The following is a 27,171-nucleotide window of genomic DNA, read 5'->3' on the forward strand; positions in this document are numbered from 1 at the left end:
TACAGCGGGACATGTTTGTTACATTTTCACTTACGTTCCCTTCTCGCGATAAGAGGTCGACATTGCGAGAAATATTAATTTACACGACTATGGACGAGCAGAATTACAATGGAAAAAGAGTGCTCTATAAACTGCTCTATAAACTGCTCTAATGGGGTGTCAGTCCGTAAACGTCAGCGGCTCAAAAGCGAGATAGGAAATGGAGCAAACATTCTCGCGACCATTTCCCTAACGTAAGCTGAGCACGCAACTGTAAAGTTATGCTCCATTATCTCGCAAGCAACACGGTACGCAGCCCTGATAGAAATGCCAGGCGCGCTCCCCCGCGTTTATGCTTTCATCCCAGGAGATTCATTCATTTACAGCTTCCCGGACGCGGGGATATCGCGTAATGGTTTTTTCGAGGAACCTCGCAATGACGCTGTAAATCTGTTTACGGCGCGCGATTAATTTCGCGTAGAAAGCTCGCGCCGAATTTTAACGAACCGTCTCCTTCCTTTTTGTATATGCAAGAGAAAGAAAGGACCAATCTTTCTAAAAACTCTCCCCTTAGACCCTTTTCACTCCCCTTCACAAAGAAGAAGCTCAGACTAGAATTCCATTACTAAAATTTACCACGAAGTTCCTAATTTCCGATCTCCATCCAGATGCACCAGTGATCGAAATGCACTGCAGATGGTCCTGTTCACGTGCTTCGATGGAAAAGGAACTTCACCCAAAAGTTTCTCGGTACATCAAACAACGGTAAATTGAACAGCCAGCAGCTGGTTCCCTGTTTCACTGTCGGAAGAGATTGCATAACCGAAGTTTTCCGTGCTTGTCGCCGCCTTATTATACAATGCGACGCGCCCACGCGGATTCCGCGTGAATATCGGCAAAGAAGCAGCCGAGCCGCGTACACAAAGAGACACTATGAGGATAAAGCGGTCTAAATCGGTCGCGTAACAAGCCGCCCGATGTCCTCCGTATAAATAGTCAGTCGTTCTTTTCCCTGCGGCTTGTCAATCGCCGCTTGTGAATCGTCGCGAGCCGGGTCGGTCCATTCGCGAAAACTTGATCGTATTCCAACGAGCCACGACGTTTACTGCTCCGAGCTGACGACGATCCCCGCGGTTCCGCGTAGGGACAACCAGCGGGATTCGATAGCTCGTAAATCCGAAATCGCGAGCGCTGGGATCGCCCTGCTCCTTCTGCTTCGTCCAATTGCGAATGATTTAGAGGACAGTCCAGGCTCGCCTCTATCTCGTCCACCCGAGCGATGCACATCGTCGACTCCCCGAGACAATTGGAATGCAACGAGTTGCCGTAAAATACGAGTGTTTTTTATGCACGCTGTCATTGCGATCGAAAGATTAACTGGTCTCTCCTGTTTGATTGGCCGAGTCGCGGAGAAGGAATGACGTTCCAGGGCGAGTAATGAGCCTCGATATTCCAGACGGCTGGTTCGAGTGGAAACGCGATCTTTTGGGAGCTGTGATTTCAGTGATCGAGTGCGGGGAGATTGGCACGTTTCATCGTGTCACATATGGTACCGTTAACACTTTTTTGGTGTACGAGCGTTGCTCGTGATATTCCTCGTATGGGGAAAATTCCCTTCGAGTCTAAACTCATTTGTTTGGCCGAGCTCGCTTTCACCGAAACCGAGGGAATTTTATTTTCGCGGAGACTGTAATGGTTCCGAGCCCGAGAAACTGGAATATCGAGATGGATACGATAAAATCGAACGCAAACAAGTTCGCGAAGTCGATCGCACGAAATCGGCAATTTCCAAGCTGGATATAGGCATCATTTGTTTTTATGATCGTTCGCCGGCTGGAGCGTGTGTACCAGAAGACTTCTAGTGGGAGATTTATGCGCGTCTCGATGGAAAACTAGACAATTGGGTCGCAGCTGGCTCGATTCGAGACACACGCACCAGCAACACAATCGATACACCGGCGGTTTCGCTAACGAACGCGCGTGGGTGAGACAAAAGCCGCGCGAGCCACTCCGCGGATGTTGGAAAGGGAGCCTAATTGAATCGAATCACTGGGTTAATTTTAGAATTTCCTACGCGATACCGGCTACGTTCACCGTTCCTCTGTTTCTGCGCTGCTCGAGAATCGAGGCTCTCTGATTTTCTAGCTGCCACTGTGATTTCGTCGGGAAATTCAGAAGATAGAAAACCACCAGTCTTCCATTGAAAAAAGTAGCCCTCTATTGTCGGGCAATTAACCTTGATCGTCACCAGCACAATTTAGGGTACTTTAGGAAGTAGACTCCTTCTGCGCAGTTAATCGCGAGCTCATCAAGTCATAAGTGGATTAATCGACCGCCAGCGTGGAAAAAACCAGCAACTGGCCAACGAAGACGCATCTAACGTGACCCTTTCAATAATTCTAGCGAGTAAATTGGATGCAACTGTTATGACTTCAGCAAGGATCGTTCCCTTTGACTTCACTCTGTACGACCGATAGCACAGAACTCACATCGGCCTGTTTTTGTCAGGTCTTATTACAAGACACTCTCTAAACACCATCGTAGACGGTGGTTTTACAAAGGGAGACTTAATTGAATTTACGTCGGGCGCCGTTTAACGAGCTCGTCGCGCCCCTGTTTCGAAACTCGAGATCTTTATGACCAACGTGTCGTCATTTCGTTGAGGAGTGGAGGAACCGCTGGAACGTTCGTAGGAAGACACTTTTTGATATCTTCTATTAAGCTTTGCATCTCATCAAAATTCTTGCTGGTGCGATAACTAGTTTTTGTCTAGGCGATGAGAGCGATAAAGTCACCTGGATGTGTAGGCCATAATGGTGGTCGAAAAAACAGTCTATGAGTGGAGTCGACTTTCTAATTCTGAATGGCTCTTGTTATTCGTTAAGCTTTGAGTAAACGGATCTCAGGGCTGTGAATATTCGAAAATTCTTCGGGATGCAGTATTACAGAAATAGGGAGATAAGGATACTTACGTGGCATGATGCCTTGCGCAACCAGCTGATTGATGGGTCGCCTCAGCATAAGCTTCACCTTCAACGCTGCAACAGAAAAAGCAATACACCCCTTATAATTTCATCTTTAAACTGATATTCGGTAACAAAAATCTAGAACAGAAACCTTCGCAAAGTATTATATAGCATACATAAATTTCTTCACTCGAGTAAATCTCATCACCTAATCATCGTTGAGTGATTCGTTCACTGCTTGCGCCACCGTGCGTGGTCGCCCCTCCCACCTCCATTAAGTAGGTTTCTCGCATATTAAACAAATATTCCGCCTTCTTTCTAAACACTACGCATCATTGTCCCAGTCACCATTCATTATCTCCGCAGAGACCACACGAAGGGAAGGCCTCCCATTTGCATCGCAGTACCAAGCCAAAGCCATCCCATTCGATCTCGTCTAATGTCTCTATTCCGCTGGTAGCTTCAAATATAGAAAATAGGTCTACGGATCGGGGGACGGCCTCGAACGCCTCGAAAGCAAGCCTTTCGAACCGGTTCGTTGCACTTTCGGAGAAGCGAGTCGCTCCACACCCCAGGACGATTTCCGCGGAGGGGGGCCGTCGACAGCCGCGGAATCTCACTCGGTGTTCTATAAAAATCGCCACGAGGCGACGATCAAAGTCGATCGGGTGGCCCCACCCGGAGAGGACTTTCTCGCTAGCCCCTCGGTATTTTCTTTCCGCATGCCGAATAAGCTGTTCCATATGGCGCGAGTCTGGGGGTCCAGGCCAGGGGGAGGGACGTGGAAAAGCGAGCGAAAAAAAGGCACGGACAGGGGAGACGCGGGGCGAGGGAGTAGAGAAAAAGAAACGTGGACCTTGCGAGCGAGGGCATCCCTTCTTTCCCTCGTTAATTGGACCACCGCACGCGCTAGTCGTCCCTCCTGCTCCTTCTGCGCGACGGCAATTTTGGGCCCGATAATTAAAGAGTGCCACGCCACGCGGGACCACATAAATTACGCCCGACTCCGTTTTATCATCCTCCCTGATACAAGTGAATTCTTGTTGCGCGATAGCCGCGGCCGGACGAGTCGGGACAAATACCAGCTGTAACGGGATTTGCGTACCGTATTGTCGACGCTACCTCGTTTCTTCTTTTGCTGCTACCTGTATTTCACGGCCGCCGGACAGGTAGCTGGAAATTTCACTTGGTACGTGTCGCGTTCCTGGACCCTCGAGTGGCGTGGGAAGCGGGGACGAGTGTTTGCGGAAGCTTTTGAATATTCGAGATGTTTGGGTAATCAGCAAATAATCTTCTGTTTGAGTAGGCCTGTTTTTGAGTTGAGTAGTCCTCAAATGTTCTGCGTGGAAATATTTCACAGTCGATGAGCACTAGACTTCTGATTTTTAGGCAATTTTGGGGATAGAATTCATGTACCGAATGTAGGAAAATGTAGGAATTATCGAAAGATATATTGTATAATATTTGAAGAACGAAACAAGTTTTAATTTAACTAGGTTCCATTTCCTAATTTTCTATATAAAAACTGCGCTAAACTGCTGAAACTAGGTTCCGTTTTCCTAATATTCTGTCCAGAAACTGCAGTCTAATGATCAGCACGTCAAATGCAGGATTTTCACGAATCCAGGGCGTGTTCCAGTTTTACTGGGATCCCTAATTAAGGCCCAAGGAATCGTGATTCGCGGAGGAGCGGGGTTCAGATCAGAGGTCGCCGAGGAGCACGAGGAGGCCCCCGCGTCCAGCGGATCGCGGGCCTCCGGGTACAAATTAACACACAAAGGGCCACTGGTTATAAATACGCGGAGGACGCGCGGGGCAGATTGCATAAATTGCCGGCGTAAGAGGGAACAAAACCGCGGGGCCGCATTGGCCGCGCAATCTGAATTCAAAGCAGCCGTGTCCCGGAGAAAAATGTCCACCCCTTTCGGTTTATTGGCCGCGACTTGGGCTCTCGCTGCTGCCGATGCTCCTACTGTCCAGGGATCCCTTCGCAGCCAGTTTTTTCGTCGATCGAGAGCGAATGTGACTTCGATGTACTTGCTGGAATAATCGACCGTTTACGGCCTCTCCTTCGCTTTTTCCTTTCAGAAGCGCTAGGACGAAATACGCGGGGAATCGTTGTTTGCCTTCTGAGTGCGAGACTCTGTTAGGCAGGGGGTGGTAGACTGTGTATCTATACAGGGTGATCAGTTTATCTGGAAACCTTCTAATGAATGTTGCCAGCACTTACAATTCTAAGTGCAATTACGATAAATGCTGCCAACACAGAGTTAAGTTTCCAGATAAACTGGTTACCCTGTACTTATACCAGGAATTTTAGAGTCTTTCTTTTATTATCAAGCAATTTGAATCTCCCTGTATATCAAAAGCACACTTCTGAAAAGTTTGTAATAAATATTACCTCGACCCATGAGACCACAAAATCGTGGAGCCACTTATTAACCAATCGCCAGCAGCATCCACGCGGCGTGCACGAATTTATGGTCGCGGAATGCTGGTAATTACGGTGCAACGAACAACGTGTAGCATCCGAGGGAAAAATGCATCGAGGAATAACCGCTCGAATCGCGATAATCCTATCGGCTAACGAGCATTCTTGATCGTATCCTCGCTATCGATCCTGACAATCACGCGCGGCACGCGCGTAACTATGCGCGCGATTGCATATTTCTCTTGGTGGCCGAGAAATTCGCTGGAGCGTCTCGTTTCCTCTTCTCTCCATCGGGGAGACTCGGTCGATCCTGGGACGACGAATTTCGGGCGAATTCTATTGTCGCTATTCGCTCGAAGAGCTGCGTGTTTATGGGGCAGTCATCCATGGCAGTCTAGGAATGCTCTCCTTCGCGAAGAGAGGAGGCCTGAGTGGCTACAAGGAAAGATATAAATTTCAGAAAGTGAAATTCAATTAGCCTCGAACCATGTACATTTGCAGATCTTCGTTTCTTCTCTCGGTGAAGATATTCGCCTGCATATTATAAATAAAACCGAGTTGCCCGTGAGTGCATTTAATTTTAGTCGAGAAGGGCATAATGAAAGAGGAAATTCAGAGGTCTGAAAATTATTGTTGCGCTCGAAGCTTTGGGCGCCGTGAGACGAGGGTTATTATAAATAATTGGCCCGATTGGTAGAAGAGAGACAGAGGAAAAAAGATGTACACGAGAGGAGGAACTGGGACGGGGACCCGAAAGTATCATGGTCCACAGAAGACAAATGGTATCGACCAAAATGGCTACTAGACGCAAGTGCCAAAATACACAGCGCCAAATACTGAGCCAACATTTCTTGTATCGTTATATGGACACAGTTGTTTCTAATTCGGTATCGCGTTTCATCTCGACTCCGTAGGTGCGCGATGAGAAAGCCAGAGGGCCGCATATTTTTGCCCACCTCTTAATTAACTTACGTAGAACAAGAGGAGCAAGAACGGGAGGATAGACATCTGCCAAAAATGCGAAGCGATCCCTAGCGAACCTGATGCTCTCAGAGAGAATCAACCAGAGCTGTCAAAGATCTTGACAGAGCTGTCGCATAATTTCTTTGAAATAAAATGAAATCAGAAGCAGAGACCAAAAATACCAACACAAATTGGTTAGATCCACATCTAAGAGCATACAGCCTCTCTGACACTGTGCCCTGAAGCTCCAACCAGAGATCGATGATATACCACGGGAGGTCAGGGGAAGTCAGAAAGCAGAGGATACGCAATGCCACCGAGAAGACGGACGTTAACGAGCAGACGGACGAAGCGGAGGTGGACATTCAGTGCACTGGACGAAACGGCAGGACAGCTCTCCTCGGTGTCACGGTGCACGTGCATAGCTGTCCCATGTACCCGGTGGGTCGACAGCTCTTGAGTCGGTGGCTCGTGGCCGCGCGTCAGGGTGGCACGCGGATTCCTGCGATGTTTCGCATTTCTGGGAGACCTCGTCGTTGTTCGCCGCGAGGAAGAATGGCTGGCCAGTGGCGCTACGCGTGACCAGCTGCCACCACTCTTTTCACGCTTATTTCCCTAATAAAAACGCCCTCCTTTCGTTTCATTCGGCGTGGCGCTAATAGACTTCCAAAGGCTGGCCCCTGGGGTGCCACTTTATCACTCCGTAGGGTTGCTGCCTCGAGTAGCCACAGATTTCAAGAGATTTAAATGAATTTCTTGACAGAGGCATCTCTGGTTCGGCCAGAGCATCACGGCAAGAATGCCGCGAGTGGCAGCGGACGACACCTGGTCGTGTTAATTGCACGGTTCACGGGGGTTCGAGGATGGGCCGAGTTACGGGGAGTTACACTCCATAAGCATTTACGCAACGCATAGAATGCAAATTCGCGCGGTGCATTCCTGCCAAGTGAATCCCCCTGGCTGCGTCGATGGCGATCGTTCCGCCGGACGTTGTAAATAAACTCCTGGATGTGTATTTAGCGTTCGCGTTGGGCTATCCGCTCGAATCACCTAGGGAGCTGCTGATCCTATCGCACTGGTTCGACTAGGTACTAGTATTCTTTGAGAAACGAATACGACACCAATGCTATTACTTCTTATTATTTTTTATTAAACACAAAGCAATCTGAATGTAACTTATATTAAGTATATTTACATATTTTGAGAATAACTGGAATCAAGTTATTTTCCTCCAGTTTCTGAGACTCAAGTTTGAAGTCTCTGCTCCAAAGATCTTCGAAGGTGGATTGCGATATTCCAGCGACTGATTAACATTCCGATAACATTATTCGTTTGCCATCTACATCGACGACGTTGATTAGATAATTTCCGCGAGAAATGATCGACAATCACCGCTTCAGAAATTGAAAACCTCAAAATCGTCCATGAGAGTCGCAGAGAGTTGAAACGACAACGTCCAAATAAGTCGTACAAGACAGCAGAGGGAAGGGAAAAGATTACAATCATTAAGCGCGTCATTACCAGACGTAAATTAGAGCGGTTAAGAGCAATTACGCGCGCGAGAGTCGAAGAGAACGCTGACACAGCTGTCGATCGGAGTCAAACCTTCTGCCACGGGAAATTAATTCTCTTCTTTTGCGAGATTACACAAACTACAGAAGTCTATAGAATTCTTTGGAATAAAAGTGAAAGGGGATGCCTTCCACCTGCGTTTATTAAAGGAATCTCAATTGAGAAACTATTACATTTTTATATCGTTAATTATACCTATAGAATCACAATAATTCTAGCGAAAGTGTGTTCATGTATGTTACAGTTCCCGTACAAAACCCACAGAAATCTAGACTACTAAAATCTGAATAGCTTTGGATATAAAATATACAGACCCTAATTAAATCTAGCATTCAACAGCAGTCCAGCGTTATTAAATACACAAACACGTGACCCTTCTCTAAGACGCTTTCTCAAAGAGGCCAGTACTCTGTGGTCCTCGGGGGAGGACAGTCCACGAAGTTGTCGTTCGTTTTACGATCTTCCTCTCGGTCCTTACACGCCTGTTTTACGACGGGGACAGCGGCGAATAAATCAAACAGCTTGGAATCCTAAGCGCGGCGTTAAAGTGTTAAGGAGTTCCGGAAGAGGCCGGATTTCGTTGGCGATCCCATAAATATCGTGGTTCGTGAAATGGCCGCTTTTACGCCCGCTTCGCTCCCGTTTTGACCCCAATTTTCAGCCCCCTCCACGACCCCGACCCGACGATTAATCTTACAAATCGGTCCGCGATGGTTTTCGCGGGAACCGTGAAAAAGCGGCTCGACCAGCGACAGTTTTACGGGTCATCGAAACGACACGGAATGCCGTGACGGAAACGGAACGCGGAGAACGCATTCCCTTGCATCCGTTCATCTCCTCCAGCAGATTCTTAAACTGTCGAGGAGGAATATTTCACGCACGGAAGTCGACCGTGAGATTTGCTATTCTTGTCATTTGTACTCCAAGCGAGTGACAAATTTCTGAATATTTCCTTAAGCGTAATTTCCTTCTACTAGCTTCGTACATTTTATCGAGTCGCAATATATTTTACAGTAGATGAAGAAAAAGTGAGTTCAAGTTTTGAATCGTCGCTTCAAAGTGAGAAATACTAAACTTAGAGAGAGTATGGATGGCTCAATATTTCTTCGGAGCACAGTGAAGGATCGAAAGAGGCCAGGCATTTCCTGGACAGCGTGACGGAAGTCGAACAGCCGCGGTAACAGAAAAGAGGAGCACGCGAGCGGCACTAGACACACTTAAGTCGGCCAGAATCGCGGGGGTGATCCAATAATACGGCAGCTTTGGGTATAAATAAAGCCTCTAGGCCCCGGAGATAGCGGGAGAAGTCTTGTCCCTAGCGTCCTCATAGTTTCTTCTATTTAACGCTTTCCGTCGTTTCACGCTTCGCGGCTCTTCCTTCTCCGCCGCTTCTGGTTATTCGCGCGGCTGCTCGTCGCGAAATAGACCTCGTTTGTTCCAGGATGCCTCCTCGCATCTTTGATTTTTCATTTCCCTCGAAACTTTCACACTGATTCTTTACAATTTCCTCCATTCAACGATGCACTGGATATTGAATTTTGTAATCTTGTCGCATTCTAGGAAAGCGCTTGAAAACTGTGGAGCTTGGAATGCCAGAGGAATAAGAGCATTGCCAAAATAGAATCATTTCTTATTCAAAGGAGCTGATGGCGACCCGCGAATACCCACGTAAAGGTCGTGCCAGCGACGTTCCACATCCTAGCGATCTAATTCATCATCGTGAGACAGCAGGACGCGTTTCTCTACGATCGGTCAGATCTCGTACCGTTTTTTCCTGGAATTATTTTTTAGCTATAAATAAGTCAGCGAAGACAATCCGAGCAGTCGTTAAAGGTGACTTCAACAGAAAATAAAGAGGAAGCAGGGAGATTTCGACCTTCTTTTCGAGAAAATAAATTCGAAAAATTGCGCACTATGTCGAGAGACATTCGTCAAAATCAACCATAACTCGGCCAAATTGCAAAACGAAAATAACCCCCACGAAGAACTCACGAAGCACGCGAGCTTCAGTGACTTATTGCCACACTGTGTCACGGAAAAATAACTCCAATGTTTTTGTAGAGTGCTAGAACAATTCTGAGGTTTCAAAATTCAGCTTGAGGAAGAAATATTTTTCTCCGAGGGGATTCGCTCATTTACAACGCAACAGTGTCTGCAATATTTAATGAAGAAACAAAAGCAAGTGGTTCATAAAAAAGACACAGACACTAACGAGAGCATTTGCTTTAATCGACAAATTCCATGAGCCCCATAGAAATAAAAAAACGAAAAAGAAAAACAGAATGATGTCGACGCACGTGCGCCGTCTCTGAAGAGTCATCAGCGAGTTACGAGCTCCTGGAACGAGACGCGTACTCGAGGCTCGAGAAAATTGACTACTCTCCTAGCTGCTTCCCTCTCCGTCCATCGCGGACGTAATATGATTTATGCGGCAATGAAAAATGGGAATAAGAACGAGCGGCGTTTGTTTAGAAAATAATCGGGCTCGTTTCTGACCCGAATGGAATCCTGGACGCGTGTCAGAACAGGTGAATGCTTTCAAAGCAGCCCGAACATCCCTTGTTTTTCTAAGCTGCGATTAATCGTGCTTGCCCCAGCCATGGCAACATATCTTCCTAATAGGTGGTAATCAGTAACGCGTAAAATAAATATTGGAGCGTTTCAATATCGGGGAACACCGACACCAAGGTTTAGCAGTTTCATTTAATAGCTATCTATCTAAAAATTTGTGGCTACTCTTCTGGGATGAAATGTTCAGTGAAAAGGTTCCTCAGTCGTCTCCAGCCTTTCCATCGAAAATCGATGACATAGATGGTCCCACGTCATGGGTAGGCTACTTAGAATTCATAGCAGCTCGTCGCGAATTTATCACCAGCCAGCTGAATTTTTTAGAGGCGCATTTCCCGCCATTGTTCACAGTCTGTCGCGTGCGCAGCTGGTTGGACGACTGCCTGCACTTGCGTCAAAGCGAGTGACCCTCTCTGGGAATCGATATTCATTCCATTCGGTCATCCGGTTGTTTTTCTGAAGAATTGTTTCTAAGGGGGAGAATTAGCTGTAATAAATAACTCTTGAGTATCAGATGATTATCATCCCAAACCCCGAGAATCATTCTTCACTATCCAGGTTATCAAGAAAACGTATCCTCTGTATAAACAATCAGGCTCAGAAAATAGCTGAATGATAAATCACCCTCTGTCAAAGCAGAATCTTATCACGGGCTCTTTGAAAAACACACGGTCACTGCTCAGCCTCCACAAGGACAAATGTTCACTGTCGAAAGCATTAGTCCTCTGGGGAATCCCTGGCGTTTCCTTATCGCGGGGTTCAGGGCTTTAGATAACAGAAGAAAGCAGTAACAATTAATCATATTCTTAAGGAAATGACTGAAGACTACAGAATTCTGTACAGAAAGTTTCACAATAAGGCCACCACGAGATTTAAGTAATTTGGAGCAGAAAAAGAATCCTAGGAGCCGTGTCCAAACTTCCAGGTACATGTTGTTGCGCGAGTTACTTGTGTAACAGAGTTGGAGCATTCTTGTATACACCTTTGTGTAAATTAGCGTGGTACGAGTTTCGACGCAGTGTTAGCACGCTCCGCCTACTGGCTACGCCTTCTAATCGATGCACGCACTTGTCTTTCGCAACGCTTCTCCTTCTGCTCGGTTGCTCGGCCACCGCAGCGTTCAGCGTGCTCCCCTGCGCGTCGGGAAAGTCGTACCGTTCCGCTAGGCTTTTTTCCCGACGACGTTCCACCCCGGTTCCCAGGTCGAATGGTAAGTGGAGGACGTTTACGCAAACGGAGCGAGGAACCACAGGGGAGTTTCGCTGCTTGGGTCTTTTTTTCTGATTTAGTTGGGAGTTCCTGGAAGCTTATCTTGGAGTCTTCGGTTCGACGCTTTACCTAAGTAGCGTTTGATGCATGCGTGATCAAATTCGAGTTATAATATTGTACTTTCCAGAAATCACTTAACTATACTTTGACTCGTGAGGAGCCATGTTCCTCCCTCTGAAAATATCGAGCAATTACCTATGTTCCAACTTCGTCAGCCGAGAAGATACAAAAGCAGAGCGAAAGAGGGTAGAAAGAAGAAGAAGAAGAAGATTCCGTGTGGCAGCAGTGGAGTGGAAAGCAACGAGTGGTCCAGAGGAGGCTTTTAGGAGGGGATGAGGGAGCGAAAGAGAAGGAGGACACCCGCCGATTGATATAACGCTACGATTTGCGTAATGTACGCTCACTCGTAAAGCTCCTAGTGATTTATCCCAGTAAATAAATAGATTTCGGTGTTGTTAACCCCGTTTCGAGGGGCAGGGGCAAGGGACAGGGGGCAGGGCGAGGGACACGCGCGCGCGTATCTCTGCGCGGCGTGCAGCCACCGCGGCCGATCCGTGCGTGCACGCACGCGTGTGGTGCAACGTCCTGTGGGTCGTAGGAGGAGCGGAAAGAAACCAGCGAGGGATTAAAAATACTGGAGAGGCTGACGGTGCTCGTTCCCCCGCTTGTTCGCTCGCGTGGACGAGGAAAAAGCTCGCGACACGAGCGAACCCACGCGCTCCGAGGAAAAAAACGAAGCCAGTTAACGGAGAAAGAGGGGCGAGACGAAATAAAAAAGCTCCACGCACGGTGGATCGTGATATTTCAGAATTTCGGGGAGAATTTACGAGCGGCAAACGCCACGGCGATGACTCTTAACGGCGCGGACCCTCGAAAATGGCGCGCCACCCTCCCCCATCGGGATCATTTGACAGTCTTAATTGCCCCGGCGAGAAACAACGGATTAAGCCGCGGCTTTTTTCAGATCCTCGCCTCGCCCGTGAGCTCGTCTGATGCTGACCTGACGTTTATGCGTTTGTTTACAAATGATTGCTGGTAATTGGCTGCTTTGTAGTCGTTTCTTTCAGGGTTTATTGCTACTTCATCGAGCAGGATGAAAGGTGAAATTCTAGTCGAAGTAGGTTAAAACGTTTTGTTCGGGGAAAGCTTTTTTTAGTGGATTTATATGCAGATGCATTGAATGTAGCATGCTTTTGAATGTATCATAAAGTGATCGACGTGGGGCCAAAGATAAAGACGCGGGTATACGCAGGAGATGAGTTTATTTATGACCTATGATCACAATATTTTTTTAATAGACCAAATGTGTGAGTAAACCATAGGAGATCCCCCGTAGAGATAGAACAGTCCAACTGAATGACTGCTCTAAGAATACACAACCCTAGGAACACCACATTTCGATGTTACGATGGCTATTAACTATTTTATTGAAATGGTGGCCACTGTCTATTTTACTTGATTGCTCAATAATAGGAAAATTAATAGTAATGGGCAATTATTAATTTTCAGAATTTCAAATATCCAACTTTTCAAATTTTTAAATATTCAAATATTCAAATATTCAAATTTTCAAATATTCAAATTTTCAAATTTTCAAATTTTCAATTTTCGACAATTCATTTTTATTTCTAGATTCCAATTTCCAAACTACGTATTTCTCAGACCCAAGGCATTGCACCATTGACTTTGCGTCACTCGCAATCCCAGCATAATTACAAGTATCATTCAGCCAATAACCAAGTGGAAGAGCATTGCATCGCCTAAACGAAGCGGAATAATCGCCGGTTGTGAGGCCTAACTCTGGTTACTTGTGTTATGGTAATTACTACACGTGTAAGCTGCCCTCGACGTCTCTCGGTCCGGCTCTCATTGGCATTGTTTCAAAACATTATTGTCGTTTCGACTATCGTGTCGGTAAATCAACGTTTTTACGCGCCGCGCACCTGCCATTACCCTCCATCTCGCTCCTCACGGGCGAAAGTTGGCCCGAACGCATATTAATCGACGAGCCACGCGAAACGAATCGACGGAAAGCCTCGTGTGTACCTATACGTTAGCGAGACGCGAACAAATGGTGGCCAGTCAGAGCATGGCCAGCCGTTTTCACTCGGGCAATTAGCCGATTATAGCTCGCCAGCCTTGCTTCCGCCTTCGATTTTTTGATAATCGCCGAATCGTTGCTGTTAATCGAGCTCGTTTGTTGCTCCAGACCGAACCATTCGTTGTGTCTCCACCGTTTTACATAGTATACGTATTTACCTTGCTGGCCATCTGTCCAGCGAATTATAGTGTTCGAGGATATTAAGTGGTTCGGAATTCTGATGGGACGTAAATGAATCTTCATTTCTGGGCAATTGAAATCGACAGTTTGTACCTGGTGATATAGATAGCATCGATGGCGCAACAGCTGCCAGTTGTTTTTCTTTATCAATTTGACTGGTTCCAGGAATTACTTTCAGAGTTGAAGGAGAAACTCTGTCTTTACTCTCCCCGAGAGAAGAAAAATGGGAATTACAGTTCCATCGTTCTTCATAAATGAGTGAATCAGCCCCTCGTTGAAATGGGGACAATCTTGTTTACTTCAGCGCGATTTCAGTTGTCAAAGACGCTGGTGGACCCTGCGACGACTGCACGTCTGAATCATCGCCGTAAAGAAACAGGAGAAGCCACGAATTTATATATTTTGCTGTTACGTCAAACTCGAGGAGAGCGGTTCCCCTAATTATACGAGAGAGGCTTCCACCGTGGTAGGGAAAACACGATTCATAAAAGCGCCTTTGTATGCAGCGCGTACACCCACGTGCCTACTTAACTCGTTCTACCTCCCTGCGGAGAGCAACGTGGATGCTGGCTCATATCCCTCCAGGTGAAACTGTTTCCTGTGTCGTAAGCCGCGCGAGTTTGTTTCGCTTCAGAAGCGTCTCTCCTCACTTTCCTGCTCTCGCTCTCTCCTTCTTCTCTCCGCCCTCCTGCATTTTCGTTCGTCTTCGAATACATAATTTATATATATTGTGTCCCGTTGCTCCAAGCCGCGTTGCAGTAAATTGTTGCTCTTTTCCTGCACCAACAGTTCCACCTTTCGCCTTTCTCCAGCCATTGCGTAATCGTTTCTTCTTCATCACTTGGTTCCGTGTCCATCACTTTGTTGCAATCCCAAGAACGAGCTTCTCAGAATTGAAAAGTTGGAAATGAAAATACATTTTCACGAGGATCCTTGTATAAGACACCTACTGTCTATGGAACGCCTTGAAGAGCCAGGATCGATAAACCTGGCCGCGATCCTTCCACACGCAGCAAGCATCGAGAGCATCAGGACGGTTAATTACGTCGCTTTATCGAGCTCGTTCCGTTTCCCTTGCGACACACGCGCGGAGAAACGATTTCTCTCGCCTGCCGCGCTCCCCTCCTTCGCCCGTCTCGCCTCGTCCTCGAAACACGGCGTCTTCTTTCTCTCGCGGCGCGGTAATATATCTGGCCAGCGTGGGCGGCCCACGTGGGTTTGACAGCTAAGCCCACGGAAACTGGTTACACCCACAAGCGCGAGCTGCGTCGGGAAGAGGCACACGCCAGGTAGGCGCGCGAGCTCCGTCGCCGATGACGCGACCGATCTTCCCTCGATGGGACACGTGGCATCTGTGCTCGCGCCACGTGACCGCTTCTAACAAGCTCGCATCTCATAGGCCATCATCGTTTTATGAAACCCCAGGTTCCCTCGAAATCCTAGACCAACGATTCCCATCTCCACAATTCCACGTCGCTCGATTACCCCCTCAGCTAAAACACCGAAAGCAGAATCCTAAACACGTAGGCTCAGACATGCACAGATAGCCATCAACCTTCGATCGCGCGAGTCTATCATACATTACTGCCCCATTGTTCCCAGCAGAGGCTCCATCACCATACGCCCGAGGATTCTCTCTCTGGCATTCATTCCAGCGCTACTCTCGGCCAATAAATAAGGCAATTAGCAGGATCTCGCGTACGTGAAGGCAGCGCGCTACCGTTCACCCTGGACGGTGGCTCGCGATCGGGTGGGCAGGATAGATCGACACCCTGCCACGGTGTTGCGCGTTCGTGTCGCAGAAAAACGGCGCTGATCGACAGGCCAGCGTGTCTAATAAACATAAAGAAGGCAGACCTCCGTCGTTCCTACCCGCGTTACCCTTTTTCTCTCGAGCCCCACCTCTCTGCCCCATCCCCCTTCGACCGCCGCCCCGTCCCTCGCCCATCGAGCCACCGCGGCCGAGCGCTCCGTACACCTTCGCGGACAATTAATTTACCTCACGGCGTAGCCCGGAGTCGCGAGCCAACAGACGTAGTTTGCGGCCGCGGCCCTCCAGAAATGGAGTTGGTTTCGCCGGTTAAGATACGATCGTGTACGTACGGGCACACATCCCCGGCCGTGGCGCGTTGAGAAAAACGCCATAACTTCGAGTCGTATATGGCGGCAATGCACAGGTGCATGCCACCGTGCATCTACCCTCCCCCCGTCCCGCCTCACCCCTCGCCCAGAATCCCTTCCACGGAGCAGAACCTTCCTCCTCGCCCCCCCTTCGTTCTCCAGTCGATCGAACGTGCGCGTAGAATGTCAATTGTTTCTCTCTGCCCTCTCTCTTTCTAGCCCCCCCCACCCTCCTGTCTCCTACCCCCTACGCCCCCAGCCGCCTCTTTTCTTCGCGTCTTTCCCCCCTCTAGCCCCACCCCTCCCCCTTCAATGTCTTTCCCTTTTCCCTGACGAGTCGCGGCGACGGGATCTGGATTCGACGTGTCTCGACGGGACTCGATACGATTTGGAAGAGGGGTCCTCGGGGGTCTGGGTAATTCGGGATGATTCTACTGCGAGGATGTCCAGCCCTAGGGCGGTGAGGTATGTGCGGTTTAAGATTCAGGAGAATTTGATTGTTATTCGCCTCCTTGTATCTAGTATATTAAAATTTTTGAAGATTCGTAGTCCTAGTCTTATAGGCTGAATTATCGTGGATTTTTTCCCTTCCTTTTCGATTGTGGTATGTCGTGGATGTCGTGAGTCCACTGTTCCCTGGCCTCTTTCTCTCTCTCCTGCCTCCTCTACGTCCTTTACCCCTTCTATTATCCTCCCTCCCCCGGCTCCTCGCCCCCGTCGTCGCTGCGTTGCCAAAGACGAGTGGTAACGAGTCGATAAAAAATAATTAGTATGTCCGTCGACTCGGTGCTTCTAGAAATAGACCGGTCCGCATAATCATCCGCCGATTCCGCGACCGCTTTGGAAACCTGCCGGCGGCTTTGCGAGAAGCTTGAGGTGATACCACTCGCTGCTCTCCACGATGTGTTACCGCAAGCGCGCGCCTGTGCCGCTTGCGTCGACGAGGGAATTCGTAATAATAGACTCCATAATACTGATAGAAGATCAGAAGACGAACAGCGGCGAGGAGTGTCGGTAATAGACCAACAGCGAAGGCATAATCCGAAGTAGTTGTTAAATCATGCTGCTCCGGTTACGCGATGATAGGATAATGTTTATTAGCGAGCGATTCTGATCAGAATTTAATCAGACCTCATTATCAAGCAGGTATAAACGAATAGCTGCAAACAGCGAGCTTCTCGATTATGGAAGCAGTAAATTACCCCTTTTGGAGCGATGTTTTCTTAACTTTGCTTGACAGTCTGGTTGTACAGGTGTTTCACAGAGTAATATCATGCTCAAGGTGTCGAGCTGGTAAACGCTTCGATAGTGGTAATGATAATATTTATGTGCCGCACTTGTGCATTCAAACGCCGGCATTAAACATTTTATGAGCTAGACGAGTAAAAACAAGATAATTCTAATGCATTTCAATCTCGGTGAGTTCTCCTCAAAACGAATCCTCTTATTGGAAAGCATCCAGAAGCGTTCCCCATGGTGTCAGGCGTGGAAAGGTGGCGAGGATCGATCGCGACGGGAAGGCGTAACGCGCGAGTCAACGAAAGACGCGCGCGTGTCGTGTACGCGATCCGATCCTTCTCTCTCGCTCGCTCGGCTTTCTCTCAGCTCGGTCGCGCTCTCGCGGCACGCGGTGAGAGTTGAATTTATGAATGAACGAGCGAAGGGCGAGCGTGGGCTCGCCCACGCGTTTTATCATAATCGGGACCTCCAGCCTAGTCACGCCTGCCATAACTGCCTAGGCATAGTGCAAGGTTGCCCGTGAAGCGTGCCCTCGGCTGCGGAGCAGTCGCGGATGAATGAAACCGCGGGGCCCATTCACCGTGATTATGCGATTGCGAAACCACCCTTCGCTGTCCTCAAGGGACGTGTTTGCTATTCTAATTTATTCGAAATTTCGAGCGCCCTTCTCGTCTGGGCTCTAATAGCTCGAGATCGTCGCGCGATACGCCTTATGTAAACGAGCCTCGGTGTTTTCATCCAGCCGACAGAGGAAGCTGTCCCAGGTCTTCCTGGACTGGCGCGCGACGATTGCGATAGGCGTAGAGTCTGCGTTCGTGAATGAACGAAGGGCACGCGTGGGCCCTGGCAACCTACGAGCATCGTTGCTGTTGAAATCGAAGCTACCGATCCGACCGTGTGACAACACTGCTTCGTGGAATTTGCGTCGGCTGAATGAAATCGTCGGCCATTCATATTTTGATGCTAGTTGTTTGTGAAAGGTCCTCTCCGAAGAATGCAGACCCTGGGGCCTCTGAATGATTTCCTCGAGCCGCGATGTTCGCCATAAATCACTCGAATTAAACACCACTCTATTCTATTATTATTCTATTATTCAACGTGTTCTTCTCTCCTTTATACCACGTCCACTTGATTTACACTGTCTCAGCGGAGTGAGTCCTAGCAGCGAAGCTCAGCCGCGCGCCACCTCAACCATGTAATTTTCGCGTGGTGCAATAAAGCTGTTATTCCTATCGCGATCATTATTGTCATCATCGGAGTGAACAGCGGGCACCGAAGGCGTAAACACAGTACGCGACAAGTTGCATCACGCTCGATCAATCCGAAACCGCATGAAAACGGCGCATTTGAATATCCCGCGTGGGTGTCCCTCGATTTACGACGCTAACGAGTCTAATGTTACGTCGAAGGTCGCGTTTCAATTCCGCTGGGGAGTCGTTCGATTGCATTATCTCGCGAAATCGGCCGTCAGGTGCATCCAATAAACGCATCGAACGAAACCGTACCCTTGCAGAATCGCGCCAGGCCCCTAAACGCTAAAGGTACGATCATTAAGCGAGAGTCCTAGCCGATGAGAGGAGAAATCCTGTTCCCTGTCCTCGCCTCGTCGCTCAAGTCAGCCCTGTCAGGCCGACGCGAGCAGAGAGCCGCGGGGATGAATAATCCATGGAGCGCGGCTCGAAGACAATGTACGCGTCCCACACAGGAATTTCAGGTGTTTCGACTAACGAGCGATTTGCATGGAACAACGAGGATGGGTCCAGCCACGGGGAACCAGGACGAACCAGTTTCGATTCGGGCCTGCTGTACATTCGTAACTCTTTAAACGCGTAACCCGACAGACCCACAGCTTGGCCCACCCTTTCTCCTCGTTCCTCATTCCCGACATGGCTGGGCGAAAATACGCTAATTACGGTCAACAGCTTCTGCGTTACGACTTCGCCAGTCATCGCGAGTAGCTTGAAACGTTTAGAGGCATTTCCGTAATTACAGTGATCAGCGAGGTCGATAACATCTCTCGGTTGAACTCACTATGCGGTGGGGCCTATGGAGTTCCACGTCTAGGGGAATTCAGGGCTCAGGTTTATCGCAGACAGGGGGATCTATGGACTTCTGAACACCCTTTGCTGGGTGGGGTGATTTGAGATAATTCTGGGAGGTCGAAGAAATGTTAATCATTTTTTGTTAGGAATAGAATCGCTAGTTTTTTATTAGTTCTGTAGTCTATTCTCATCACCATTCCTCTTTCTCTAATTTTATTAAATTTTCTTCACTTTGAAAAGAGATTAAATCGTAGCGACGTGGAGCACAACGCTCCCGCGACTTTTTGTCGACACCCTGTCAGATAATTAAGTGTTGCGCTGATTTTTCTTCGTTTCCCGCGCGAGGCTCTCGTCGACGAGCGTGTTTCATGGAATGCATCTATCGCGAGCAATTATCGCAGCCACCAACAGGTGGGTTTCTACGCGAAAACGCGCACGGCGGAAAAGGGGGAATGAAAACGTTCTGTCACGCGTTTAATTCTTTTGCTACCTATGTTGCCCCTTCATGCTGCTACAACCGTGTCAGGGAAAAATAATTAGCCTGCTTTAACGATGCCACGTAGACATTCCTCGCGAAAGCCAGTTGCTACCCTTCGCGGAACGTCGAACTTGTACGAGGCGATGAATGGTTCGAGAGTTCCGGAAACACATGACTCTCTCACGTCTTTGCCTGCTGGCTTCTTCAAGAACTCTGGCCAGCATGTATGAGAAAATAATTACAGCATAACAATTAGTTCTGCTGGTTTTATTCGATTTGAAAAATGTACTCGCCTGTTCTGGGAGGAGTAATACCCTTCAGTGATTCTACTCACTTCATTCTTAGGCCTATAAAGGGGAAAAATAAATGAATTGAGTGTTACCTTTATCGCGTTTGATGCGTCTGCAAATGGCGCACATGCGACGCCCGCAGTGCTGCCTCTCGGGCTTCTGCTCGGTGTCCAAGGTAACCATGGTTCACAATTCGATTAATAAATAATCTCAGTACTGTATTTAAACACTCGTAATATATCGCCACAGGTTCTTTCACCGTGAAGTTCTGATCATCGCGAGCATATTCTGCGTCCGCGATTCTTCGAGTTTAACACTGTCGCGGAAGCACCGCGAACCTCCCCTGAAATCAAGTTGGAGGAATTTTCGCACCCTGCTGATTATCACAACTGATCTTGTTCTCCACGGGCACTGACTAGATGAAATCGTTTTGTCACGGTAACGATGTCGTCGTCGAAAACTGGCTTCTCTTGCTCCACAGCTCGTCGCGTTGATCGATGCTCCAAGGATCGGCGGTCCCTGTAAGTCCACGATTTTTTACCGATTCTGGATCGATCGTCTCGGTGGAAAATGTGTTTCCAGGACGATCGACGTTCGGCTGTCGAGTACTGCAACTATTTCGTACTTGATTCCTTTTGGAATTCGCAGTACTCGATCGAGTTCCGCTCTTGGACTCCTCTGGTCGTTAGGCCTCTGCTGGAGCTTGTTCAGCGACACTCTTACGAAGGCCGCGCGCACACAGTTACATTTTTGAGCACTGGGTCCACTTAATTAATCGTCAACATTTAAACAATCGCCCGTTGTGATATAACACTTTCACTCGGGTCCCCCTTAATTGCGCGGTGGTTCCGTTTGAATTTCATGCGCGTTTTCTCTTCGGTTCGTACGCCTGGCAATTGATTTCACCTTTATCTCGCTAACGCGACCGTCGCGTCCGCCGTCTATCCTCTGACTGAACGATCCAGGGGGTAATTGCTGACTGATCGATCGCGAGGTGACGACTTCGCGCGACTGATTTGCGTATAGATGTCCGCGGGGATGAGTAATAATAGTATTACGCTATTGAGTGAACCCCACCCTGGCGCTGCAGAAATGCAATGCTAAGGTGTATTGGTTACGAAGAAAACACTGTTTGAAATAGCGAAAACCTAAAGAAAATCAATAGAAAAAGATTGTGAAAAGAGTGAGGAGCAACTAGTAGCTGGATGTGGCTTCGAGTCATCGAATATTTCGTCTCGTCTGCTTTCCTCAGCCTCCCCAGTAGCAGATTCTCGACTCTGGTATCACAGACCGAGTGATCACGGCTAATTAAGCTTAATTCAATTTAATTAATCTTCGATCTCTGGCCTCGCAGGCCCGCGGGCAATTAGCGGCAAGAATCGGTCCGCCTAATCGTCTCAAATTAATAGAGCTCGGGGTAGCAGCGTCGCGGGGACTCCTCTCTGTTTTTTTCTGTCGTGTATTTCTTATTCACCGCCACTTTTTTCCTCTCTTCTCTACGACCTTTCGTTTCTTCGCTTTTGGACGCGTGGGCGGCGTTCGCCGATGCACGCCTCGAAATTACGGTGAATTATCGACGAGTCGGGAAACAGCCGGACGAGCGCGCTTCGTGGAACTTTCGAAAACGTGAGAGGCGCGCATGACCAAAGGCTGGCCATTCAGAAAAATCATCTCGAGTGAAAGCAAGGCGAAAAAATCCTCGCCTCCGGATGGAAAAGCTTCGCGATCGTTTCTGCAGGGACCTTGATGCGTTATCGCGCGTTCTGGAACGAGCCCACGCTTGCCATTAGCGTATTTCAATTTTATGAGTAGCTTATTAATTCCTGAGGACCCTCACAATTGCAGACTATAAATTAAATCGAGATCTCTTGATTAGAGAAAATTTCTCCACTGTCAACAATTAGCCTCATCTCACATGCTTCTGCCACCAATTTGGAAACAGGACTGAATTCCTAGTGATGAAACTACAGTTTCCCTCGCATCTTAGAAGGGCATATAAAGTCTCAAAACGAGCCAGGGTTTCGTAAAGCAACGACGTATAGAGATGGAAACGAAAAGGAGTGAAACCAGCGCTTTGTTTCGCCAGTGATTTCAACGAATCTCTCAGTCTCAGCCAGAGACTTCGACGCCCGCAAAGGCGATGCCTCGCGCGACGCGCAAACGTGGCATCGACAACCGTGGCGAAGAAGAAGAAGCAGCAGGAGCATCGCCACCGGATGTTGCCTTTCGTCAACGCGTCTTAATAACCATCGTTGGAGGAGCATTAAAACTCGACGCTCGAGGAGACGGTTGGCAGCGACAGTGAAAGTTGATGAAACACATTCGAATATTCTCGACGCACCCACGCACGGCGCGTTTAATTAACACCGAAAATTATTAAGCCCCTGATATCTCACAGGCATTGGAGAGGCTCGATGCGCACTAAATAAGCGCCCACGTAATCGCGCGATTTTCTCGCTTGTTCGTCTGATTATTATGTACATTTTTAATTATCCCGATCGCCCACTAAACCGCATATTTTCGCGTTTACGCGCAGATTATTTGTTTGTCATCTTTAAGTGAACACACTGTACAAATTTCGCAAGTTGTTGCAAGATGTTTAATCGTCTTGCGTGCCTGACAGTCATCGCTTTTTTTAATCCTGTTCTATAAATTATTGCTTGCTCATTTGGGGATTAACTGAGAATAAGTCTGACGCCTACGAAACGAGACTAGACTTTGTGCAATTTCTATGTTAATAATTTCGAAAGTTTGCAGCCAGAAAGGACACGCGTATTTTGGAAATCATCAAAAAAAAAAATGAAAAATTGAAAAAAATCAAACTGAAGTACCCTGCAACGTTGAGACACTTTCGAAAAGCAATTTTCTCAAAACGGAGTCCCTCCAAGCGGACTTTATTTCACATTCTCGACCCAATTCCTCCACCGAAAATATCACCTTGCCGTACCCACACGTCACGTCCACCCTGCCCATCAATCCTCCGACATTTTATTCCTCCGTTCTCACTGCCTTCTCCGCAGCGCAATTTCCCAACGTATACTTAGCGGAAATCCGATTCCCAGTTTCTCCCAATCCACCGACCGCGAAGGGTCCCATTAGCGTTCCCTTAAGTATCACTTAGCGCGGTAATACGTGCTGTACGCTGTTATTAGCCCGCATTATCGCGTTATCGCGCGCTTACGCAATCGCGATCGGTTCCGCTGGATTATTTCCACCCCGTGATCGAGCGTGCCGTACGCGATTATCCAGGCAATCACTGGTCGCGGCGAGAACGGGGGCAGGGGCGTGTTCGTTAACGCGCTGCCGTCGCGTCCAGCTCTCGATCGCGGGGGGAATCGATCCCGACCTGATTTTCAACCTACTTACTCCGCGGACGTCGTTATTAACCGACGGCCAGTGGCCATTCGATACGCCGTCCATTAATCCGCGACGCTTTTCTGTCATTTACGACGCCTGCTTAATTAACCGTGGCTGGGTTAATGGCGCAATTTGTTACCTTAATGAGTTATCGGGTTACGAAATTAACGCGATCGGCAAGTCGATGGTGGTCTAGGGGCTTGTCCTTCGCGGTGGGTAGTCGGAAGTAATGTTAAGTGAATTTTTTTATGGTTTTTTAAATACGTTCCATAGACTCAGAAATCACCTGGTCGAGTCTTGGGGATTTTTGAAGAGGAAGCTTATCTTCAGATTGTTTTCTATTGAAGACAGAAGAGAAATGGACCAAGAGATTGGTGGTAGTTAGAAGGTGACGCTTTATTCGCGGTCGGGGCTGATAAAAGACGCGCGTCACAGTCGGATTTCGCGAGAAAAAGTAAAGGAGGGTTGCGAAAGAGAAATCGGACAGCGGGGACCGGATGGTCCTGAGAGGCATTGCCTGGGCCCCTCCCACGAGGCTCCCTGGCGGCTGCCTCGGCCTCGACACGCATTTCCAAACGCTCTTTTCGTCGTCACGGGCCCATCAGCCCCCGAGTACCGTCGATTCTTATCTGATCGTGCCGATCTTCTCGTGATCTTTCACTACGGCTCTCGCGTACGAATTTATTCGCGGGCCCGAACACGTTGCTCGACCAGTGCTCCGAACGACTCGCACCGATTATACCCCGATATACGCGCCGCTGTATCAGCCTTCACGTACCCATTCCTATGCGACGTACGTTCTCGATCTTATCGTCGGACAACTGACAATCACGAATTCACGGTTTCACGAAACTCGCTGAACGATCGTTTTCGGGGGAAATGCTGGCCCTTACGACTCAATAAAGCGAGGAGCGAGGTTGCAAAATCGAAAACTTAATATGCGGCGTGACTTTTCGGATCGTGGAGCCGATGAGTTTTATGACTTAACCAAAATGTATCGCCTCAAATGATAATAAACTGTCGGTACTTTAAAATCGCAAGAAGACTCTTTTGGGAAAGTAAATAATTCTCCACAACTTTTCTTATTTTACGAGGGACGTTTTCGTACAACTGACTTATTCTCAGATAATGTAATAATAAGTAACTTTCGGCAAGCAGTCTGATAAGGACTCTGTCCTCATCACTGAAATTTTGAAGCTGCACTCGGAGATAAGGGAATAAGTATTCGATTCCATCAGGAAGTGCACCGCTAACGAGGTCTGGTCAATTAAACGAGCGAGGACGCCCAATTCTCGGGGTATTTCGGCTAAAGGGTTTAAAAGCTTCTGAAAGGGATCTGGTTCATCGATTACTTGTCGATCAGAAAGTTAACGGCGAGCATCGACGTCATAAGCCGTCGTCAGCGCGCGGCTGAACGTGTTTGCGAAACGAGGTAGATCGAATACGATCGCGATTCAATTAATATCCGACGCCGCGGGACCGGTGCCTGATTTAATTATCAGATTCTGGCCAGGCTGATAGGGATCGCTTCATTAAGCTGAAGCTGGGCCACGTGTTCGGTCTTCGTCTTCGTGGCCACTCAGTCCTCGTCATCGTTGCCCCCCTGTCTTATTTATCGTGCCATCCTCCGTCACGTAGGGTCGTAAATTTTTGCGCGAGAACTCGCTGGGGGCATCGCGTCGATATAGGTAATTTTACATTTCAAGAAAGCGAATTTTACGACTTTAGTTCAACATTGCATAACAAACTCCCACGTAAGGAAAAACATTCTTGTAATTCAAGGGAAAAATATTCACGACGCTTCAACGTGGATCCAAGAAATATTTATAAATAACACAGAAGATTAAAGCCCAGAGAAAAGTGTCTGACAGCATCCTCTGTTATGTCTCCACTATTCGTATGGTTAGAACTGTCAGCAGCTCGATTTAATGAGGTCTAGACATGAAATTTCGAATAAAAAGAAGGGGATGATAGTGTTACAGAAGGGGTAGTGACATATTTCGCAACTTTAGCCAGCCTACGGATCCAGAAGAGGATCCTTGGAGGAGGGACTCACGAATTTCGATACGTGACAGCTCGAACACACCAGGACACGCTCGACACGTACCCCTCGTGCTTTTTAACGATTTTACGTGGGTCCAGAGACTTTAATACGCGTTTTTTACTGCCGACGAGGCTCAACAACGGCAACATCGTAAAAATGTTTACCCACTGTACAGACACTCGGTGCCTGTTGTCCCCGCGGCTCGAGTTTATCGTCGTGTTCGAACTGCTAAACACTGACGGCTATCAATCTTTCCGGAAACACCACTACAGTCATTAACGAACGTGTAAACTTCGCTTTTGAGAAAATTACGAAGTTACAAAATTCTTCACGATTCATCTGTCATGCCAAGTTTTCATCGCGAGCACAATAAAAAAGACGCTTTTCAACAGGCCTGATCTTTCTTTTAAGCGAACAGTGTTTCACAAGGGCCGACGCTTGTCAATTATCAAAATCTCTTCTCCCAACAAGTACACTGTACAATCTGCACAGACCCTGAAGTCACCAAAGTGGACCCATACCACAAATCTCTCCATCTCCAAGCTCCCATCTACTATCACTGTCTCCATAATTTGGAATCCATCCAAAACAATAGACCTCTGAACAGTCTCATGAACTGCTCCGTCAACTGAACAACCAGAGGCCGATTGCCTCAACGTCACAGCCTTCAGCAGAGGCACACTCGTCCAGAAGCATCCAAGAGCGGACCAGACGTCGGAGATAAGAAGAATCTAAGCACACCATTCAGTTTCATCCGCGAAGAGCATCCGGAGCGTCGGCGGTCGAGCAGGAGCATGTTCCTCGTTCACCGAGGACGTGGCGGCGACAGCGTCGGCAGGATCACCACGTTGACACACACCATCGACGCACAATCCACAACTCCACAGTAGACAAATCGTTCCAGGACACTTGGCCGGCGGCGGGCCGACGCGAGCACAACAGAACCGACACTTGTGCCTCGGTGACCCGCTTACTATCCTCCCTCACGCACCAAAACTTTCTTCTGTCAGATCTCACAAGAGCGTCGCGTGACGCGGGGTGGCCGTGCCCGCACTATAAATACACACCGAAACACGGAGGGCGCGAGCGCACGTGGCTCAGGATGCGGCCCCGAATCTGGCGCGCGCCGGCGAAAAACGTCCGCGGGGGTGGTTGGGAAGCGGACCGCGCTGTCGCTTCGACTGTCTCGCGTCGCGGCGCGAACGGCGATAGAAAACGGGGAAAAAAAGGGGAGCGAGAGGAGGACGGACGGAGAGGGACAGAAGGGACACAGAGACAGGGAGACACAGGGAGAGAGAGCGAAAGAAAGAGAGAGAGAGAGAGAGAGAGAGAGAGAGAGAGAGAGAGAGAAATGGGTTGAGGTGGAGAGAGGGAGGGAGAAAAAGCACACGCGGTTCCTGGGAGAGAGAGTGCGATCTGCGCCCGGTCTCTCGGCTCGTCTCTGACTGGTGTTGTGTGCGCCGCTCACAAGAGAGCACAGCCCGTGCGCGCTGCGTGCTGCTACACGGCCTGGGGGCCACGTGACACGGTCCCCTGCAGGAGGTAGGACCGCTTCTCGTCGCTTACGCGTC

The 27,171-nt window shown here is 48.4% G+C and overlaps 1 protein-coding gene across 4 annotated transcripts in view; it reads right to left on the minus strand.

Annotated features, from left to right (window-relative positions):
• LOC143185668 (uncharacterized) overlaps positions 1-27,171 on the minus strand; it is a 185,052-nt gene that overhangs the window by 7,185 nt on the left and 150,696 nt on the right. For all 4 annotated transcript variants that reach the window (XM_076388865.1, XM_076388881.1, XM_076388872.1 and 1 more), the window contains exon 5: positions 2,952-3,017. In XM_076388865.1, the coding sequence (XP_076244980.1) occupies positions 2,952-3,017 (66 nt within the window). The remainder of the gene's footprint in view (positions 1-2,951; positions 3,018-27,171) is intronic.

The sequence above is a fragment of the Calliopsis andreniformis genome, chromosome 2, assembly GCF_051401765.1.
Source record: "Calliopsis andreniformis isolate RMS-2024a chromosome 2, iyCalAndr_principal, whole genome shotgun sequence".
NCBI classification, from domain to species: domain Eukaryota; kingdom Metazoa; phylum Arthropoda; class Insecta; order Hymenoptera; family Andrenidae; genus Calliopsis; species Calliopsis andreniformis.